This window comes from Phodopus roborovskii, unplaced genomic scaffold, assembly GCF_943737965.1.
Source record: "Phodopus roborovskii unplaced genomic scaffold, PHOROB, whole genome shotgun sequence".
Lineage (NCBI taxonomy): Eukaryota > Metazoa > Chordata > Mammalia > Rodentia > Cricetidae > Phodopus > Phodopus roborovskii.
The window spans coordinates 24,438,250-24,455,646 of record NW_026126433.1 but is presented as its reverse complement, the minus strand read 5'-3'; the positions used below and the strand labels follow the sequence as shown (position 1 = coordinate 24,455,646).

Sequence of the window (17,397 nt, the reverse complement as noted above, 5' to 3'; positions counted from 1 at the left end):
GGCGAGGATACGGACTTAATGCCCAGATTGGGAGAAAATAAATAAATATATAAAGGGCGAGGGAGCGGGTGAGGAGAGGTGGTGGTGGAGGTTGGGATGGGAGCGAGGGGCGAGGGACCAGAGCGCGTGCGCGCAGGTGCGAGAGCCCCCGGGCAGGGGGCGTGGCCCCACTCTCCGCCCAGAGTGCGCGGCGGGAAGCGGAACTGCGGCGCGCTGGGCTTGGCTTCTGGCCGGCGGGCTTCGCGGGACACCAGGGCTCTCTGCGCGGGCGTCATGGAGGAGCGCGGCGATTCCGAGCCTACCCCGGGCTGTAGCGGCCTTGGCCCGGGTCCCGTTCGCGCTGGCGGCGCCACCCCCCACACGTGGGCTCCCGAGGACGCGTGGATGGGCACACACCCTAAGGTCAGGAGGCGCGAGGCCAGCCGGGCGCCGACCCGGCCCTCACAGCGGCTCCTCTGGGCCGTGTCCGGCGGAGGACGCGCGCCGGCGACCCGGCGGGGGCGGCCCGACTGCAGGGCCGCAGATGGCCCGCAGTATCATTTTTGTTTGTTTATATGACTAACACCATGCCTCTCACTCTGTCAAAGCCGCTCCTATGCAGAGGCCTCTGATAAGCATTCCACTAATACCTGTTTTCCTATCTAGTCCTTTCTGGGATGAACTGATTGAATCCACGGTTAGCCGATCTGTGGGCTATGGCTGAGATCTAGGGCTCCACAGGCCCATCACACGTAGTAGTCTTAGGCCCAAAGCGTGTGCATCTTCATTCTATATGGGAACAGAAACTCAGTTTTTCGGATTTATTTGAAACTTTGAGTACGTGTTCTTGCACAGGGCAGAGCTTTTCACGTTTCGAGTTTTTCTGTGTTGGCCTCAAGGAAAAAAAGGATAGCCTGTTGCTAGCCTCTGCCTGGGAAATTGGTGGGTTTGTATCCGCAAAGCCACAAGCAGTATGCTGGTAATAAATACAGGTTGCATAAGGATCTTGAGAACTGGATTGGTACATTAATAAAATGGCAACTTTTCCTTTTGCGTTATGAACTCAGATAAGCGTCTAAAATAATCAAGGGGAGGAAATATTTGAAAGTTAAAATCTGAAAATACGAGCCTTTCCCTACTTCTTGAAGCTTGGTGTTTTCTTGCTCTCTTCCATTCATCTTCTCCATAAACAATAGCGTGGAAATGTTATAAATTTAACAATTTATAGTAATGGGGGAGAGAGGAAGAGACAGTGACTAGGAACTTAAATTCCAATTCAGCCTTCTCCAGTTTGAATCTTATTTTTGTTACTCACCAACTTTGATTTGTTTTGACTTGGCTGATCTCATTGTGTCTTGTGCTTCATTTTTTTTTTTTTCTTATTTCAGTATATCACAGTCTCTTCATTTAAAAATAGGGGATAGCCGGGTGGTGGTGGCTCACACACCTTTAATCCCAACACTCAGGAGGCAAAGGCAGAGGTAGGCGGATCTCTGAGTTTGAGGATAGCCTGGTCTACAGAGCTAGTTCCAGGATAGGCTCCAAAGCTGCACAGAGAAACCCTGTCTCAAAAAACCAAAACAAACCAGACAAACAAAAATGCAAAATGGGGTGATAGTAGTATCTAACCTCATAGGGACATTTTTTGTAAGATATTTGACATACCAAAACTCTATATATAAAGTATTTATTAGTAATCTTTTAAAACTGCATCTAGGTCTGATGTGTCTTTAGACAATTTCCTTATTTGCAGGGTCTTTTCCCTTTGAAGCTAATGACTGTATAGAACTACTATCAAATCTTCCTGTTGATGTTTCCCCCTCCCCCCCCCAAGGTCAGCAAATTGATATAAAAGAGAAAAAAAAATGTGTGTTTTCCAGTTATACCCTTTAGTTACTTAATTTGAAGACTGCTTAGTAAGATGTTACTGGATTTTCTCATTTACAAGCTTATTATTTTCTTCTTTGAGTCAGAAGTCTGCTGTACTTGACATGTTTGGCTTTGTCACACAGACCTTGTAGCCTGACCCAAAATTATGTCTCAGTACCATTGTCACACACTTCTTGAGATTTGGGATACACAAAGTCCTCCTGTCCAACTTGTATGTGTACCCATGCATCGGATAGGAGGAGGAGACATCAGGCCTGCCTCTCCCACCAAGGTTCTGCAGATATCTATGCATCAGCTCCATTTATATACCTGCCCACTGACAGGTTTGGATGCTCAAGGCTTTCTCTGCGGAAGTAGGTTTCTGAATTTTTCCTATAACAAGCAGCAAGTCTGAAAGAAGTTGTTTGCTTCTTAAACCTCAAATAACTCCCACTTGTGGGAGTGCTAAGAAAGTTAGTAGAAGTTCTTCTGTATGCAAATTAAAGATCAGAGAAATAGAGGCATCCCATAACATAACCCAATGAAAATCATATTTAAATTTTCTCTGATTCTGGTGGATATGTGTTTTTATAGACTCTTGAATATATGTAGCTTATTCTCACTTTCCATAATTACACCATTACTCTTCATATTTTTGTGTCCAAATGTCATGAAACATTGGGCAGTCCCCTCCAACATTCTAGCATTGTTTTATAACTCATACAGTCTTACAACTGTCATTTGCCTAACAGTCTGAAGCATAGCTAGTTTTCCATATGTGGAGAATCTGCTATTAGTTTTGAGTTGAAAATATTTGAAAAAAAATTTCCTCTATGTATAATACAAACTTTTATTGTCATTATTCCTAAACATTATATAGCTCTTGGATTATGTAGATTATATGCAAACATTCTTTCATTTTATATAAGGGACTTCAACATTCTTAGATTTTTGTGATTGATAAGGATAATGTCTTGGATATTGCAAAGGAGGCTGTATACATGTGTTTAACAATTGTAGATATTTTTTTTAGAGGCAGAAATAAGACCTTACATTTCTTTTAACTTCCATTAAATCTGGAATATAGCTTATATACATATATTTATATGCATGCATTTAGTAAATATTTGTTAAATGAAAGAAAATCGTGAGCTTTTTCCTTCTCTACTTAACAATTGTGTTTTGATTTTCAGTACTTAGAAATGATGGAATTAGATATAGGAGATGCCACCCAAGTTTATATAGCATTCTTGGTTTACTTGGATCTCATGGAGAGTAAGTTGTTTGTTTATATTGCTTTGTTATTGGGGTGTGGGAGGTTGGGAAATTTGGTTGTCATATAGCATTGTTCACATATAATAAACATTTTTCATTTACTAGTAATGTTTCCAGTTAATTTTACCCTTCTTTGTTCATTTACATTGGGAATTACAAGGTTGTTGAAAAGATCAGAGGTTATATTATGAATGGTTTTCTTTACTGAGTATTCAAAGTTTCAATGCTTATCTTTTGTTTCACTGAATGCATCCTTGATGCCTTTTTTCAGGTAAAAGCTGGCATGAAGTAAACTGTGTAGGAATACCAGAACTACAGCTCATCTGCCTCCTTGGTACTGAGATAGAGGGGGAGGGGCTACAGACTGTGGTTCCTACACCCATTTCTGCCTCCCTCAGCCATAACAGGTGAGTACTTTTAGTATTAGTTTAATAGATCCATTGCTTGTTAAATGGTTTGTGATTTCTTTTTTCTTCACTTTTATAAGTTCTTTATATGTTTTTATCCGTAATCTTTTATTGGGTGTTTCCGTTTTTAAACCCTCTCCTTACTGTTTTTAAGGTATGTTTTAAATGAGTAACATCTTAATTTGACTATGATCACGTGTGTCTGTTCTTTCTTTTATAATCATCTTTGTGTCTAGCTTAAGGCATATTTCCTGCTTGGAATTCTAAGTATAGGTCTGTTTTTTAACTTTTAAAAGAGTACCAAAAATTTTAGTGTTTTAAAAAAAATGATACAATGGGAAAAGAGCTCCCATTTTCCTATGAGTAACTACCATTTGCCTTCATTTACAACAGTTCTCCAGCTTGTTCTCATTTATCACCTCTTATTATCTTAAATTCCACACATGCTGTGAAACCATGTTGTAGTTTTTGCTTTATTTCAGTTGGGAGATTATTGCTTCAGTCTCATTACTCTTTATAGATCTGTTTAAGTTGTTTGTATCCATTAGGTTTGTTAAGTTTGATAGACAATATTTCTATTGATTTCTATTTGTAGACAGTATTTCTATCTGTAGGTTTTCCAATTTATTGGAATCTAGATTTTCATGAGCCTCTGAATTTCATTAGTATGAGTCATAGTATCAACCTTTCATATCCAGAATGATTAGTTCTCAGATTAATTTGTTTTATGTTTTTAAAGAATGAGCTCTTAGTGTCATTGGTTCCTTGATAGTCTATGTTTTATTTCCATTTCATTGATTTTTGCTCCATCATTATTGTTTTTCCATCTATTAGTTTTGAGTTTGGCTTTTCTTATGTTTCTCAAACCTTAAGGTACATCATTAAGTTATTTTTTTTAATTTAAGCATTTACAGCTTAAATTAAATTAAACTAATTGCTATATCCCTCAGTTCTTTTAAGTTGTGTTTTCATTTTTATTTGAATCTAGAAATTTTAAAGTCTCCTCCCTGACTTTGTCAGCAGCTCTTTTTTCATTCAAGAACATAGTAAATTTCAGTGGGTTTGTATATTTGCCATTGTTTTCTTTCTGTTGACTTCTACTATTTATTTCATTATGATATGGATGCCATTTGTCAGATAATATTGCTTAGAATAGTAAAGTTTCATTCAGTATATATTTATTGAGCAAATGTTATGTGTTGGGGATGGCATATTGATCAAGATATCTTCCTGAAAGAAATATTTATTCTAGTATCAAATGTTGATTTGGAAAATAATTTTTTTTTTTGGTTTAGTTATTATTGGGTGGGATGGAGTAATAACAAAATTGTCCTCTGTTCAGATATTTCTTTGAATGTGTTTTGGGGATTCTGTCTGTATCCTTTATTACTAGGTAATTGAGTAACAATGCTAATGGAGTACTGATAAACATTTGATCTTAGGGCAGGAGAAGTCTATTAACCCCATGTTCTCAGTCTGTGTGTCGCTACCTCCACAGGGGTCACATATCAGATATCCTGCATATTAGATATTGACATCATGATTCATAACAGCAAAATTACAGCTATGAAGCAGCAACGATACCTTTTTATGGTTGGAGATCACCACATGTGAAGAACTGAGTTAAAGGGTCACAGCTTTAGGAAGGTTGAGAACCACAGTGGCAGGGGATCTGCAAGTAACCGAACAGCACTAACAGTGGCTGTCTCATGCGGTATCTAGTCAGTGCTTGGTAAGATTGCCTAAGTGAGTGAAGGGCCAGGTGAATGGCTAGGGGTGGGAAGTGTGTGTGTTGGGGGTTCTTTCTGGATCATGAAGGCTTTCACTGTTTTCACTTTGCTGCAGTTGTGGATGTTGCACTAATGAGCAGCCTTATAGGCAGCCCTTGTTTCAGGCTTGAGAGTTTTCCTAAGGTGGAAGCCCAGAGGTGGAATGATGGGGCATACAGCATTGATACCTACCTCGTGACCATTATTGCTGAGGTGTCCTTGAAGAATTGCTATCAGTTTAGACTTCAGCTGGCAATACAGGAGAAGAAGCTATGCCGTATATCATTAGTAAACATTAATGTAGATTATATAAATGGTTATTGTGACTTTTACTGGCCTGGCACTCAACTGAGAAGGTTAGGCTGGTGGGCCACTGAGGACTAGGGACCAGTGCTAGGATTGTAGGCACATACCCTCCTGTTTGCATCTGTTGTTTGTTTGTTTGTTTGTTTGTTTGTTTTAAGATAGGATTTCTCTGTATATCCCTGGCTGTCCTGAAACTCTTGCTGTAGTTCAGGCTGGCCTTGAACTCAGAGATCTACCTCCCTTGACCCTGCTTCCCAAGTGCTGGGATAAAAGGCGTGCAAAGCGTGTGCCACCATTGCTTGGTGTGTTTTATTCTTTAATGGCAATTATGAGGATCAGACTTAGGCCTGCATGCTTGTGCTTCAGAAATCAGATATAGAATTATTGCATAGTAATATGTAATTATGACATAAGCTCATAATTACAAATTTGAGTTATCATAAAATATCTATGTCCAACTCGCATAACCATGACCAAGAACTTTTCAAGCCTTCTCAGACTCCTTCCCAGTGTGTGGAATAGTTTTCCTTCTCACAGAAGTAACCACTATGCTTGCTTTTATAGTAAGCTGCTTTCCCCTTTGACTGCCACTCAAGAAGTTATGTGGGAATGTGAGCAAATGAGACATATTATCAAGAATACTATTTTTATTGTAAGAATAGCCTGCCTGGCCCCTATTGTTAGAAATGTGTCACATATCACAGAACATGTTGAGGCACTTTCTGGAGCTATGCTGGTTAGCTTCTTGAGACTGCTGTTCTTAATGTTCATATTCCTAACAAAACTGTAAATAACGTTATATTAGTTGGGAAATGGGAAACATACTAAACCACAGAGCTAAAGGAATAAACAGTCTGTTGGCATGCAGTTTCATATGTATTTACAATGATAGCTCCTATATATGGTCCAAGTTTTCAAATTTGTAAAGCTTGGCAGCTGTCACTTACTAACTCTAGTTATATGAACTACAATGTAGTTACAGAACACTCAGTCAGTGTAGACAAACAACAATCTACTGTTTCAGTTTAAACCATTTCAGTAGCTGTCTCACTATTTGAGTGTTGAGTGGCAAACTGACAGATGTACTTTCATGGCTCATTCTTTACGTTATGCTATAGAGTGCATATTTGCTGCTTCCTTAAAAGGTAATAGTTCTGGGTACTTCTTCATATCAGTTCTTAATGTCACTGTATATCTGGCTACATTTTTCAGGATTTCTAGACTGTTTTACATCCATTTCCTACTTATTTTCCCAGGCTTTGGACCTGGTGGCTTTGTTTTCATAGTCTCTTGCACTAGACAAGCAGATTCCATTACAGGGTATGTGAATACATAAATGGCTGAGGGTCTATATGTAAAATAGTTTGTCATATTTTCAGACACACAAATTAACATAGTGTGTCCATATGGGTGGCACCTCAGCTTATTTTCTGTTCAAATGAAGTTCAGGATTCTAAGGTATCCTCAGAAGAATGCACTTTCTTTCTCCCTACATTGAATCACATGAATTGTAGTTCTTTTTCTTCTTTGTTACAGTTCTTTTCTCTACATAGCCTTTGAAAAACCATCAATAGTAATTTTTCTTTAAGAGACATGATTACCTACACAAGTACTTTATCAACTATTAGTGTTGTCCCAGCGAGATATCACAGCAGTCTCCCACACAATATAAATGGATAAATTATTTATTCATATGACAGTTGCATTAATGGATTTACAGGGAGAAGAAGAGCTGATACTTTAAAACACTGAGCTGTATAGGAAAAATTAAAATTTTATTTACTGTTCTTACACTAAAGTATTAAGAATATAAAAAATGTATATAGTTATACTATTCTTTAACCATTAAATACAGTGAATATAAATGAGTTTGAATATAATTATAGGCTGTTGAAAGGCAAAATAGAAAGACCTTGTGGGGAGAGGATGAGATAGATTTCAGATTGCTCATGATTTTTCTCCTTTATATTGGATGCCTGGGATCAAGGGTACACAGTATCACAGACCTTTCCTACAAGATGCTCAGGGTCCAGGGCTGAGAGGGACAGATTATACCCAGTGTGATTTAATGAACTGAGAGCTGTGTCTATAAGGAATCAGTATCAGCTTGGGACCCTCAAGACCAAGTTCTCAGCACAAAGGAGGTTTATTTGCCCCAGAGGGACAGAGGGCAGGGAGTAAGAGACAGGAGATAGAGGACAAGGGAGAAGGGCGGGGGGGCGGGGATAAGGAAGAAGGGACAGGGAGTTTTGTCCTGGAAGGACAAAGGTCTACCTCTAGATAGAGAGGAGACAGATGTGGCCCATAGGAAAATGGTGGTTTATAAAGGTAGAAAGGGGAAAGCCCGTGTTAGGATGAGGTATGTAATTTTAATTGGGCTTTTGTTTGCTGGAATTCAATACTTTCATAGGTGGACCTTGGTAGTCAACCTCAGGAGGGGGTAAGTGGTCAAATAAGGGAACAGTCCTCGGTGGCTAGCTAAAGGAATGTAATCTAATGGATCTTAGCAAGGCAGAGGAAATGGGGGAGAAGGGCAAGGCCTGCCAGAGTCATGTTTGCTTGGACTGGCTAGTCCTGCAGTGCTTAGGACACCAAGGACACCTCACCAGAGGATGAGACCTAATCTCTGTAGATGGTATAGGAGGGGATAGGGAGTCTGGGAACACTCCCTAGAGCATAAGTCATTTGAAAGAAGCACAAACATTGAGGTAGAGAAGGGTTCTAGCAGAAGTCATGATGTAAGCAAAGTATTGAGCCTAAGAAAACCTGAAAATGATGACAATGTTGTTGTGACTGGGTCTTAGTAATGGCAGAGGCAATAGCTGCCTACAGCTAGTACGTGTGCTCTGTATTTTGTGTTGGAGTTCATATATGTTTGTGGGCAGAGCAAGGGAGAGATGTGTAGTGGGTGAGGAGGGGAGAAGAGAGACAGTAAGAACCTTCCCTGGAAGCAATATTCCATGAATTAGAGAGTAAGGAATTTGACAAATGATCACTAGTACTTTACTCCCTAAAATGCATCTGTCAGTGTCTTCCTGCCCTTCCTGTTTCTGCCTAGCCTCCTCACTGTGGCCTGAGCTATCATTTCTCCTAGACTCACTGAGGTGTTGCATTGTAACACTTGATAGTAACTGACACTCACATATTGTGTGTTTGGTATTACTTGTTTACTTACTGTCTGTGTTTTTTCACTAGAAAGGAAGTTCCATGGAAGCAGAGACTTCACTTTGTCCATTGCTTTAACCCCAGTACCTAGCCCGGTACACAGAAGCCAGTATTTATTTGCTGAGTGACTAGGTTTCTGAGGCAGAGACTTGATAGGTAACACACTAAAGAATGTAAGGCTATATATTAACCATATATCCTTTCAAGTTTATGAAAGAGAGAGAGAGACAGAGAGAGAGAGAGGAGAGTATGTCTGCATTCTACCATTCATTTGCAGAGCCTCAGCATTCCCCATCTTCCTGCTGTAACTGCAGTGTAGGCAATTCACCAATGCCTTGCTTTCCTTACCTTTCATTGTATTCTTTTTCACCTGTATGCATCTTGCCCTTTCACCTTCTGTCCCCTTGTGTTGTCTTAGGAAATAAAAGGTTAGAAGAACTACGTGTCTTTACATCATTTCTAATTCTTGTTAGTTATTTGACTTAATTTTTTTCTCAAGACAGGTCTTGCTTTGATTTTCACTTTGTAGCCCAGGCTGGCCACATACACACGATGGTCCTCCTGCCTTAGTCTCCTGAGTACTAGTGTTATAGTCATGCACCTCCTCATCTGGCTGAGATTTAATACTTAAATGCTACATTATTTTCTTGAATAATGACTTTGTGCTTTAAAAACAGTCCTTTTTGAAAGCATGGCATTTTTATAAGTTTATTTAGTGGCTACTCTTATTCGAAGCCTGAGGTCTAATAGCTGATAAAAAAGACTTGTACAGTTTGACTTCCTTGGCAATCAAGACACAATCCTCATGCCGCCTCTGTTGGGACCCACTGCTTGCTGCTGAAACCCAACCCTGCCTCTCTCTCACTCTCTTTCTCTCACCCTTTCCCCCTTCTTCCAGAATGACTTCTTCCCAATGAGGTGAATAACCACACAGGCATACAGGCACACAGGCACTTGATTCTTCAGCAAATCTGCTGAGAGTTCAGCTGCCTTGTTTTTTGTTTTTGTTTTTGTTTTTGTTTTTTTAAATTGGGAAGTTCTGGCCTGATTCCCAAAGCTGTGGCCTGTTCTCCCTGGAACTTTTATTAAGGACAGAGTCCATGGAAGAACACAGCTTTTTTGGTGTTTCTGGTTCTGAGTGAATTTCAGGCAAGAGGCTGATGAAGGGATCAGTGCCTTTTGTAGGTAGAACTACACCATATATATCCTTGCGTAGCCAACTGAGGAGATCAGGAGATACTTCTGTGGATAGAAATTAATATGAGTTTTAGTTCATGGTGCATTTTATTTCAACATTTTTAGTTAAGAGTGATATTTTCTTCAGCTTGTTCTCACTGCAGATCTCTAAAGATTCCAGTCTCTGTTTTAATATCATTAGAGAAAAATCAAATTTGAGATTTATAGAAAAGGCATAAATAACTTGATCTAGGGACATTAGCCACATAGTGTTAACTTTGTCTTTATTTAGGGTGGTTGTCAAATTGGTTATATCAATTTATTAAAAACCAGACCACCTTTTCATCGTATAGAGTTCATCTGTGAAGAAGTTACGAAAAGGGGAAGTCTGCCATCAGCATCAAATGTTACTGATAATCAACAGCTATGATTATTATTGACACACCCTTTTCTTTAGTTGAGAATTTCTCCCTTTGATTTCACTGAGTGGAAAAAAATGAAACCCTTATTAGTGTAGAGGACATGTTCAGATGTAGAGTTCTCTGGTTTTAAAATAAGAGTTCTTATTATCAAAAATTAAGTTACCCTTCAGTGCATCTTACCAGTCATGTATGACTCTAAAGTAGAACTTCAGAATCGTCATTGTTGTACATAGACTTTCACGAGACTAAGGTGGCATGGCCTGTTAGTGTAAATATTTTTATGAGCTCATACATTATACCATAAAGAAACAAATTCTTGACTAGGAAGATGATGCTCCAAGTAAATACATGTTCAGAGTAGACTAGACAAGACTTTGAACAAGGCATTTTGTAAGCTTGCCCACATGTGGTCAGGTAACAGCTAGGTACCATTTTATCCATCCACTATGAAGATGTACTGGTAGTTTTCCTACACTCCCCATCAAGAGGGATAAACAAGAGCCCAGAAATAGGGACTTTCATTTAATTTGGGCAGTAAGTTCCCTCAGCTCTGAAAACAAAACCTCCTTTACAACTCTGAGTTAATTCTCTAACCTTAGGGGTAAGCCTGAAAATAGTTTGCTGTTTAAGATTCTGAAAATAAATAGTTGAGAATCAGAGCACAATAGTGACTGAAGTGGAAATTTCTATCCTCATTTGTAGTATGAAATATAAAATCCATGTACTGTCCACTACCTTAGGAAAAACACACAGACACCCACAACATGCACACACTCACATGAACGCATGCTCCTACACACACACACACACACACACACACTGCTGTCCCACTTCTGTTGGTCTTAGTTTTTCTCAACAGAAGCTGAAGTCTTAGCATGTTCTATATTAAAGGGAAAGCTATCTTTTACTAACTGCATTAGCTAAACAGTTTTGATACATGGCATTTATAATGATAAGAACATTTCCCTTTTTCTAGTTTCTGTTGAATTTTTTTTTTATTCATTTATTTGTATATTTATTAAGGTAAGGTCTAACTGTGTAGCCTTGGCTGTTCTGGAACTCACTCTGTGGATCAGCTGGCCTTGAACTCACAGAGATCCACCTGCTTCTGCCTCCTGAGTACTGGGATTAAAGGTGTTTACCACCACCTATTCTCCTGGCTAAAATTTTATATGTTATTAAAAAAAAAAAAAAAATTGCCGGTGGTGGAGGCTGAGTTCCAGGACAGCCAGGACTGTTACACAGAGAAACCCTGTCTCAAAAATTCAACAAAACAAACAAACAAACAAAAAAGACAGAAAATGTTTATGACTAAAAAAATTAGCTATTTAGTTATTAGTCTATTTTATTTTATTTTTTCTCATCTTGGTAGAAAATACTGACTCAAAGTCGAGCTTATAAATGTTATCTTTTTTTCTTTAACTACTAATTTAGATATGGGTTTGTTACACATTCCATCTAGCAGAATAACAAAGTCCTCACCAAGGTTTCTCCTGAATCTCTCTGTACCAAACTGCATATCAGCAGGCCTGTACCTCAGTCATACAATTCAACAGAAGTAGAATGCCTTTAAGAGCTAAGTCAAGTTCCTGGATTTAAGGCTACTTCAAAAAGTGAATATTTTTTATGTTCCTACTAATAGCCAGCATGCCTTTGTAGTTTAGATTAATGTTACTATTTACTTTAGCAATAACCGTGGAGGTAAGGATGGATATCAAATATTTTCTAAAGGTAGGAAAGCTGGCATAGTTACTATTAGTAATACTTGTGCTCTGTGACTTTGCGACCCTTAGCTAAAGGTCACTTCATTTCAGCTTTAAATAATCTAATGTGGACTTAGGGGTACACTATTTTCAATTTACAGCAATGTTTGTGGAAAATATTGTCTTTATTAAAGAATTCCTGAAACTAATTCACCAGCTTTATAGCATAGTAAGAAACAATATGAGGGGCTGGAGAGATGGCTTAGTGGTTATGGGAGTATTTATTGAGTTTACCGGGGACTGGGTTTGGTTCCCAGTACTCACATGGCAGTTGGCCAGCAGTAACTAGTTCCAGAGGATCCAACACCTTTTTCTGGCCTCTCTGGGCACAGCATACACAGGAGTAACAGACCAGACATATGTGTAGGCAAAGCACTCACACACATAAAATAATTTTAAAAAGCAGGATGTATGACAATTTAAAGAAAAAGTAAGGGGAGAATAAACTAATTTTTGAGCAGGGAAATGATGTCAAAGAATAATGTTTAGAAATCAGTGTCAGAAATCTTGAGACTGTTAGTATAAAAGACTGTAGTGTGTTTTCCCTCCTATTAAATTGAAGACAAAAAACCCTTAAAGGACAGGGTTATTCAGTCACTTAAATAGAAAAATTGGCAGGAGACATTTACTGTTGTATAATAGTAAGTATGTTTACCAAACATGCAGTTACAGTCATGGACCATTTGTATATTCTTCTATGGTAGAAGTTAATATGCTAATAAACCTTCTACCTTCCAATATCTTAACCATTGGAAATTATTTGCTTTATGATAAGCTAGCTAATCATTTTTTTTTATTTACTTGTTTAAAAAAGTGTCCAGGGATGTTACTTTTTTACCCAATTTTTTACCACAGCCCTTCCTTCTTGAGTAGTTAATAAGGATTTTTAGCTTGCAGTTAACAAAAACTAGTATTACTTAGAAGACCTAGAATCAGATTTGGTGAATTATTTCCTAGGACAAGCAAACTGAAATGCTACCATTATCAAATTTAAATTTTTTTTTCCTATTTTTAATCTTGGTTTATTATTGAACTATGCAATGAAAATCATAGTACTGTCTCTTTTAGGTTTAATAATTCTGATATGTAGAAAGACTAACCAGAAATATATGAAGAGAAATGCCCACATACAGACAGATGCTCCCTACAGCCTATCTTTATTGATGTTGTGTCCCCCTTGCCTGCCCCAAGTTAACAAAAACTGGAAGAATCTAACAGCAGTAGGAGAACATTTAGGCCAATACGTGACCATTCAAAAATAGTAGTTGTAAACCATATGTGGAAAACAAGAGGACATGTTGATTATAATCTAGTCATTGCTTTTCAGATATTTTGATACAGGGTCTCACTGTGTAAGCCCCAGATGGCCTAAAATTCTGTGTAAACCAGGATGATCGCTAATTTTCTGTGCCCCTCCTCTCGCTGCCCTCCCTTCCCCCCAAGCTATGAGTACAGGTGTGTTCCATCACACCAGCCCTACTAGCTATTAAAAGTAATAGACCTGAGTGTCATTTTGTTCCACTAAGTTCCCAAGTTGGGGAACTGAAAAATTAACATCTGTAGTCCTTAGCCATTAGATGCACAAACCATTGTTAGTGTTGTATTTTTAAGTTCCAGATACACTTAATCTGAGTAGGTAGGTCTTTCTAAATGAGAAGACAGCTTTAGATGTTTATGTTCGAGTCTCAGACATTGCCTTAGCAGTGTCCTCAATTTATACTGCTTAATCCTATTATTAACTGGATGACTATGAGTCTCACACACACTTTGTCTTCATTTTCAGGATAAGGGAAATCTTGAAGGCATCTAGAAAATTGCAAGGTGACCCAGAACTGCCGATGTCTTTTACTTTGGCCATAGTGGAGTCGGATTCCACAATAGTCTATTATAAACTTACAGATGGATTTATGCTGCCAGACCCGCAGGTCAGTTTTGAAGTAACTGACAGGAAAACTGATGGAAGAGAAAAGCATGGCATGGATCAGGCCCCTTGGCTTCTACTTCAAGGGAGAAAATGCTTGCTTTTTATTCCTCAGAAAACTATCTCTGTTTTATGCAATGCAGCATGTTCCTAGCTTTTTTTTTTTTTTTTTTTTTTTTTTTGAAGAAATAATTTGATTTTCCTACTCTTTGGAGAAATTCTTACTTTTCCAGAGTGGTTTTTGTGACATCATCATGCATCTGAGTGAGTAACTGAGGTGAAATGCAAAGGCCAGTAATAGTTTTCATCAAAACACTTATTTATAAAATACTGGTACTTGATGTTGTCAGTAGCATTTTAATATATATTTGACATATGCTCTCTCTACATTTGTCAGCCTAATTCGAATAGTTATATGAAATATCTTTCTAATTTTACTCTACTAGGTGCATTCTGATCCTCTTCCTTTGTGTTACAGAATATTTCTCTCAGAAGATGACATCTGTCCTGATGCTGATTTCATTCGTGAAAGACTGGATTTGAGGGCCATCAATCTGCTTCATCTTATGTCTCAGAGGTAGTCAGGTTTGACTTAGCTAGTCATGACCCATAAGCTTTCTTTCAGCATAAAACCTTCTCAAGTGGAAAAATCTATATTGCTTGCAAATATAGGGTAGTTAGCCTAGAGCTTTCTTATCAGAGACATTACAGTTATATGCAGGTTTATACCAAGGATATGTTCAGTGTGGGGGAACCTGTATATGCTTATCATCCCACACCTGGAGTCAATGGTCAGGTACCCACGGATAGCACCTGAGAAAATGCTACAATGAAAAATTGGACATAAGAGCATTAGAAAATGGTCATGGAAGCAAAGGACACACCCGGCTGTAAAAGTAGACAATCAAATTACTAACTGTGGTTATAGTAGGATGGCAGGGCAGTGAATGGATAACTGTCTCCTCTCGACATTTCATTTGTTATTTGTATTTTATAATAAAATGTTTTAAAATAAAAAACCTATAGTAATCATCTGTCATTGCATGTTAAAAATAGCATCTTGTAAAAGCACATTTATTTCATTTTATTTAAGTTTTTGATTTTTTGAGACAGGGTTCTGTGTACATTTTTAACTGTCCTGGAACTCACTCTGCAGACCAGATTGGCCTTAAACTCACAGAGATCCACCTGCCTCTGCCTTCTGAAGGCTGGGATTAAAGGCATGGGCCACCACTACTGGCTTAACATTTTTATGGGTCAGTGAATTAGGCATGGGCTTGTTGGCTACACTCCCAGCTGAGAAGCCACTTCCTCCCTTAGCTGGTTGTCTGCAGCTTCCCATGCCTCTTGATACTCTCGGCCTCTACAGGTATGGTAGAGGCTGTGTTCTGCTCCTTGTTATGTGAACTATCCCGGCACAGCCAACAAGAGATGCAGCAGGATGGACTTGCTATCTTGTGTAATGTAAGCCTTGTTCCTCAGTTAAGTGAGTCACAGGTCCAGTTCTACCTATACTGGATCCCATGACTGATTAGGAAGCAATAGTAACGGGAGTGGGGAAAAAAATGACAAAAGCTGTAAGTATGACAGAGTGTAACAGGGTTCTCTTGGTCTGCAGTTATCTGTACTCCCTTGACCATTTCTGAGTTTGACTTTTCTTGATGAAAAATGTTCAGTGTCAGATTCCCTTTGCTGCCCCCAAAGGCTTAAGAAGGTGCATCTGTGACTCCACTGTGGTAGTTTCTGGACTCAAGTCTTCAGGTGTGAATTCTCACCTTAATTCCTACAGGGTTGCATTGGGTCACATGTAAAGAATCTACATTTTCAGAAGGAAATGTGAAGCTTAAGTGTCAGATTAGTGAGTCAATCTGGGTAACAAGACCAACATGGCTTTTCAAGGCCAAGGCCAGCGCTCAGTTTCACAGTACTGCTTGGGGTATTGACTCAGTTTCAGAGTGGTCCCTGTGACTTAAAGCTGTTCCACCAAAGCCAGCCAGATGCCTGCACACCAGCCCAATGATGCATCACTGGTTGCAAAGAGGCACCTGTCTGTGTCTCAGTAGGAAAAAAACAAAACAAAACAAAAAATAGGTGAAGAGGCCTGTTGGGTTAAGTAACTTTGTAATTGAGTTTACATTCGATTCTCCAGTTAGACCAAGAATCCTTAAGAACGGCAGGACACCATGGCTTTAACCGGTTGCAGGTCCCACAGTAACTGGCACTTTGGGTGACTAGCAAACCAAGCTTGCTGTAGACTTGAGACTTAGTAGTTTGCTTCCCCCCCCCCCCTCCCCAGGCAAATTTAAACGATCCACATGGACACAAGAGGGTGCTGTAGGCTAAGCGCATATCCAGACTGCAGGCTTGAATTAGCATGAGGTTTTTCTTGAGAAATGTCCCCTGAATTTTTATTTCAATCTGTGGGAAGTAGTCTAAATAAAAATACAAATAAGTCTTATGTACCCACACCCCCTCTTTCTGACAGGCCTCTAAAATTAAACTTGACTCGAGTCAGGCTTGCTCAAAATGGAAATCCCTATTTAAAAGCAAAAGCCTTTTGAGGAAGGGGTGAGTGGGAGAGATATTTTTTTTTTCTAGACATTCTTTTTCAGATCCATATGCAGTTATGTATTTCATTTTCGCTTGCAGAAGCCTGATTTATTCAGTGAGTTTCAGGATCAATTAGTAACTGAGGCAACAATTAGTAACGGGCCTGAGGCCTCAGGTCTCAAACACACTCTGTTGACATAGGTATACACATACCTATAGTAAAAAACATGGACTGCTACTATAACCCATTTAAGCTTCCTTCCTTTCCAGCTGGAAGGAGAGGAAAAGGCTGTGTGGGATTTCTTTCTGCTGCTGTCTCCTCAGTCCTTGGTTGGTGTGCCCTCTGCTGGGAAGGATCAGGGCAGCATGAAGTCACCTAGGTCCAGGGGCTCTTCTCCTGCTGGGCCTCTTTAGGAGACTCCCTGAGCCATAGATTTGCCTGCTCTAGACAGCATGGGGCAGGGACATTTGGGAATTCATAGGTTTCAGTAGATGAGCAAACACAAAGTTCATGTGATCTCTCTCTCTCTGTCTCTCACTCTCTCTCCTCCTCCTTCTTTTCCTCTCTCCCTCCTTTCTCGCTGGAACACCTTTATAGTTTTACAAGCCTGAAACCAAACAACTTAAAGCTTCACTCATGGTATTTCATCTCTTTTGTTCAGAGCATTTCTGTCTAACTTCCTCAGTGAGGTCACCGTTTCCATTGCTGCCCAGCAGGAAGCCACTTCCCTACTGCTGCACAATACTTCTTGCCAAACATAGAGAGCTCCTGTCGGGAGAGGTTGTCAGCCTGCT

General features: G+C 39.2%; 1 protein-coding gene across 1 annotated transcript; it reads left to right on the top strand.

The window, feature by feature from the left end:
* Positions 1-214: 214 nt before the first annotated feature.
* On the top strand, positions 215-15,086 carry Tsen15 (tRNA splicing endonuclease subunit 15). Its single transcript, XM_051185967.1, has 5 exons — positions 215-402; positions 3,042-3,123; positions 3,395-3,530; positions 13,915-14,056; positions 14,531-15,086. Exons 1-5 carry the CDS (start codon positions 274-276, stop codon positions 14,549-14,551), a joined length of 510 nt encoding a protein of 169 aa, XP_051041924.1. The 5' UTR covers positions 215-273; the 3' UTR covers positions 14,552-15,086.
* Positions 15,087-17,397: the final 2,311 nt, after the last annotated feature.

Bases quoted from the DNA above. Each gene is read 5' to 3' on its own strand.
- Tsen15 (XM_051185967.1), top strand. From the start codon at position 274: ATGGAGGAGCGCGGCGATTCCGAGCCTACCCCGGGCTGTAGCGGCCTT. The intron at 3,124-3,394 runs GTAAGTTGTTTG...GCCTTTTTTCAG, and splicing joins TTACTTGGATCTCATGGAGA to GTAAAAGCTGGCATGAAGTA. The intron at 14,057-14,530 runs GTCAGTTTTGAA...TTTGTGTTACAG, and splicing joins TTATGCTGCCAGACCCGCAG to AATATTTCTCTCAGAAGATG.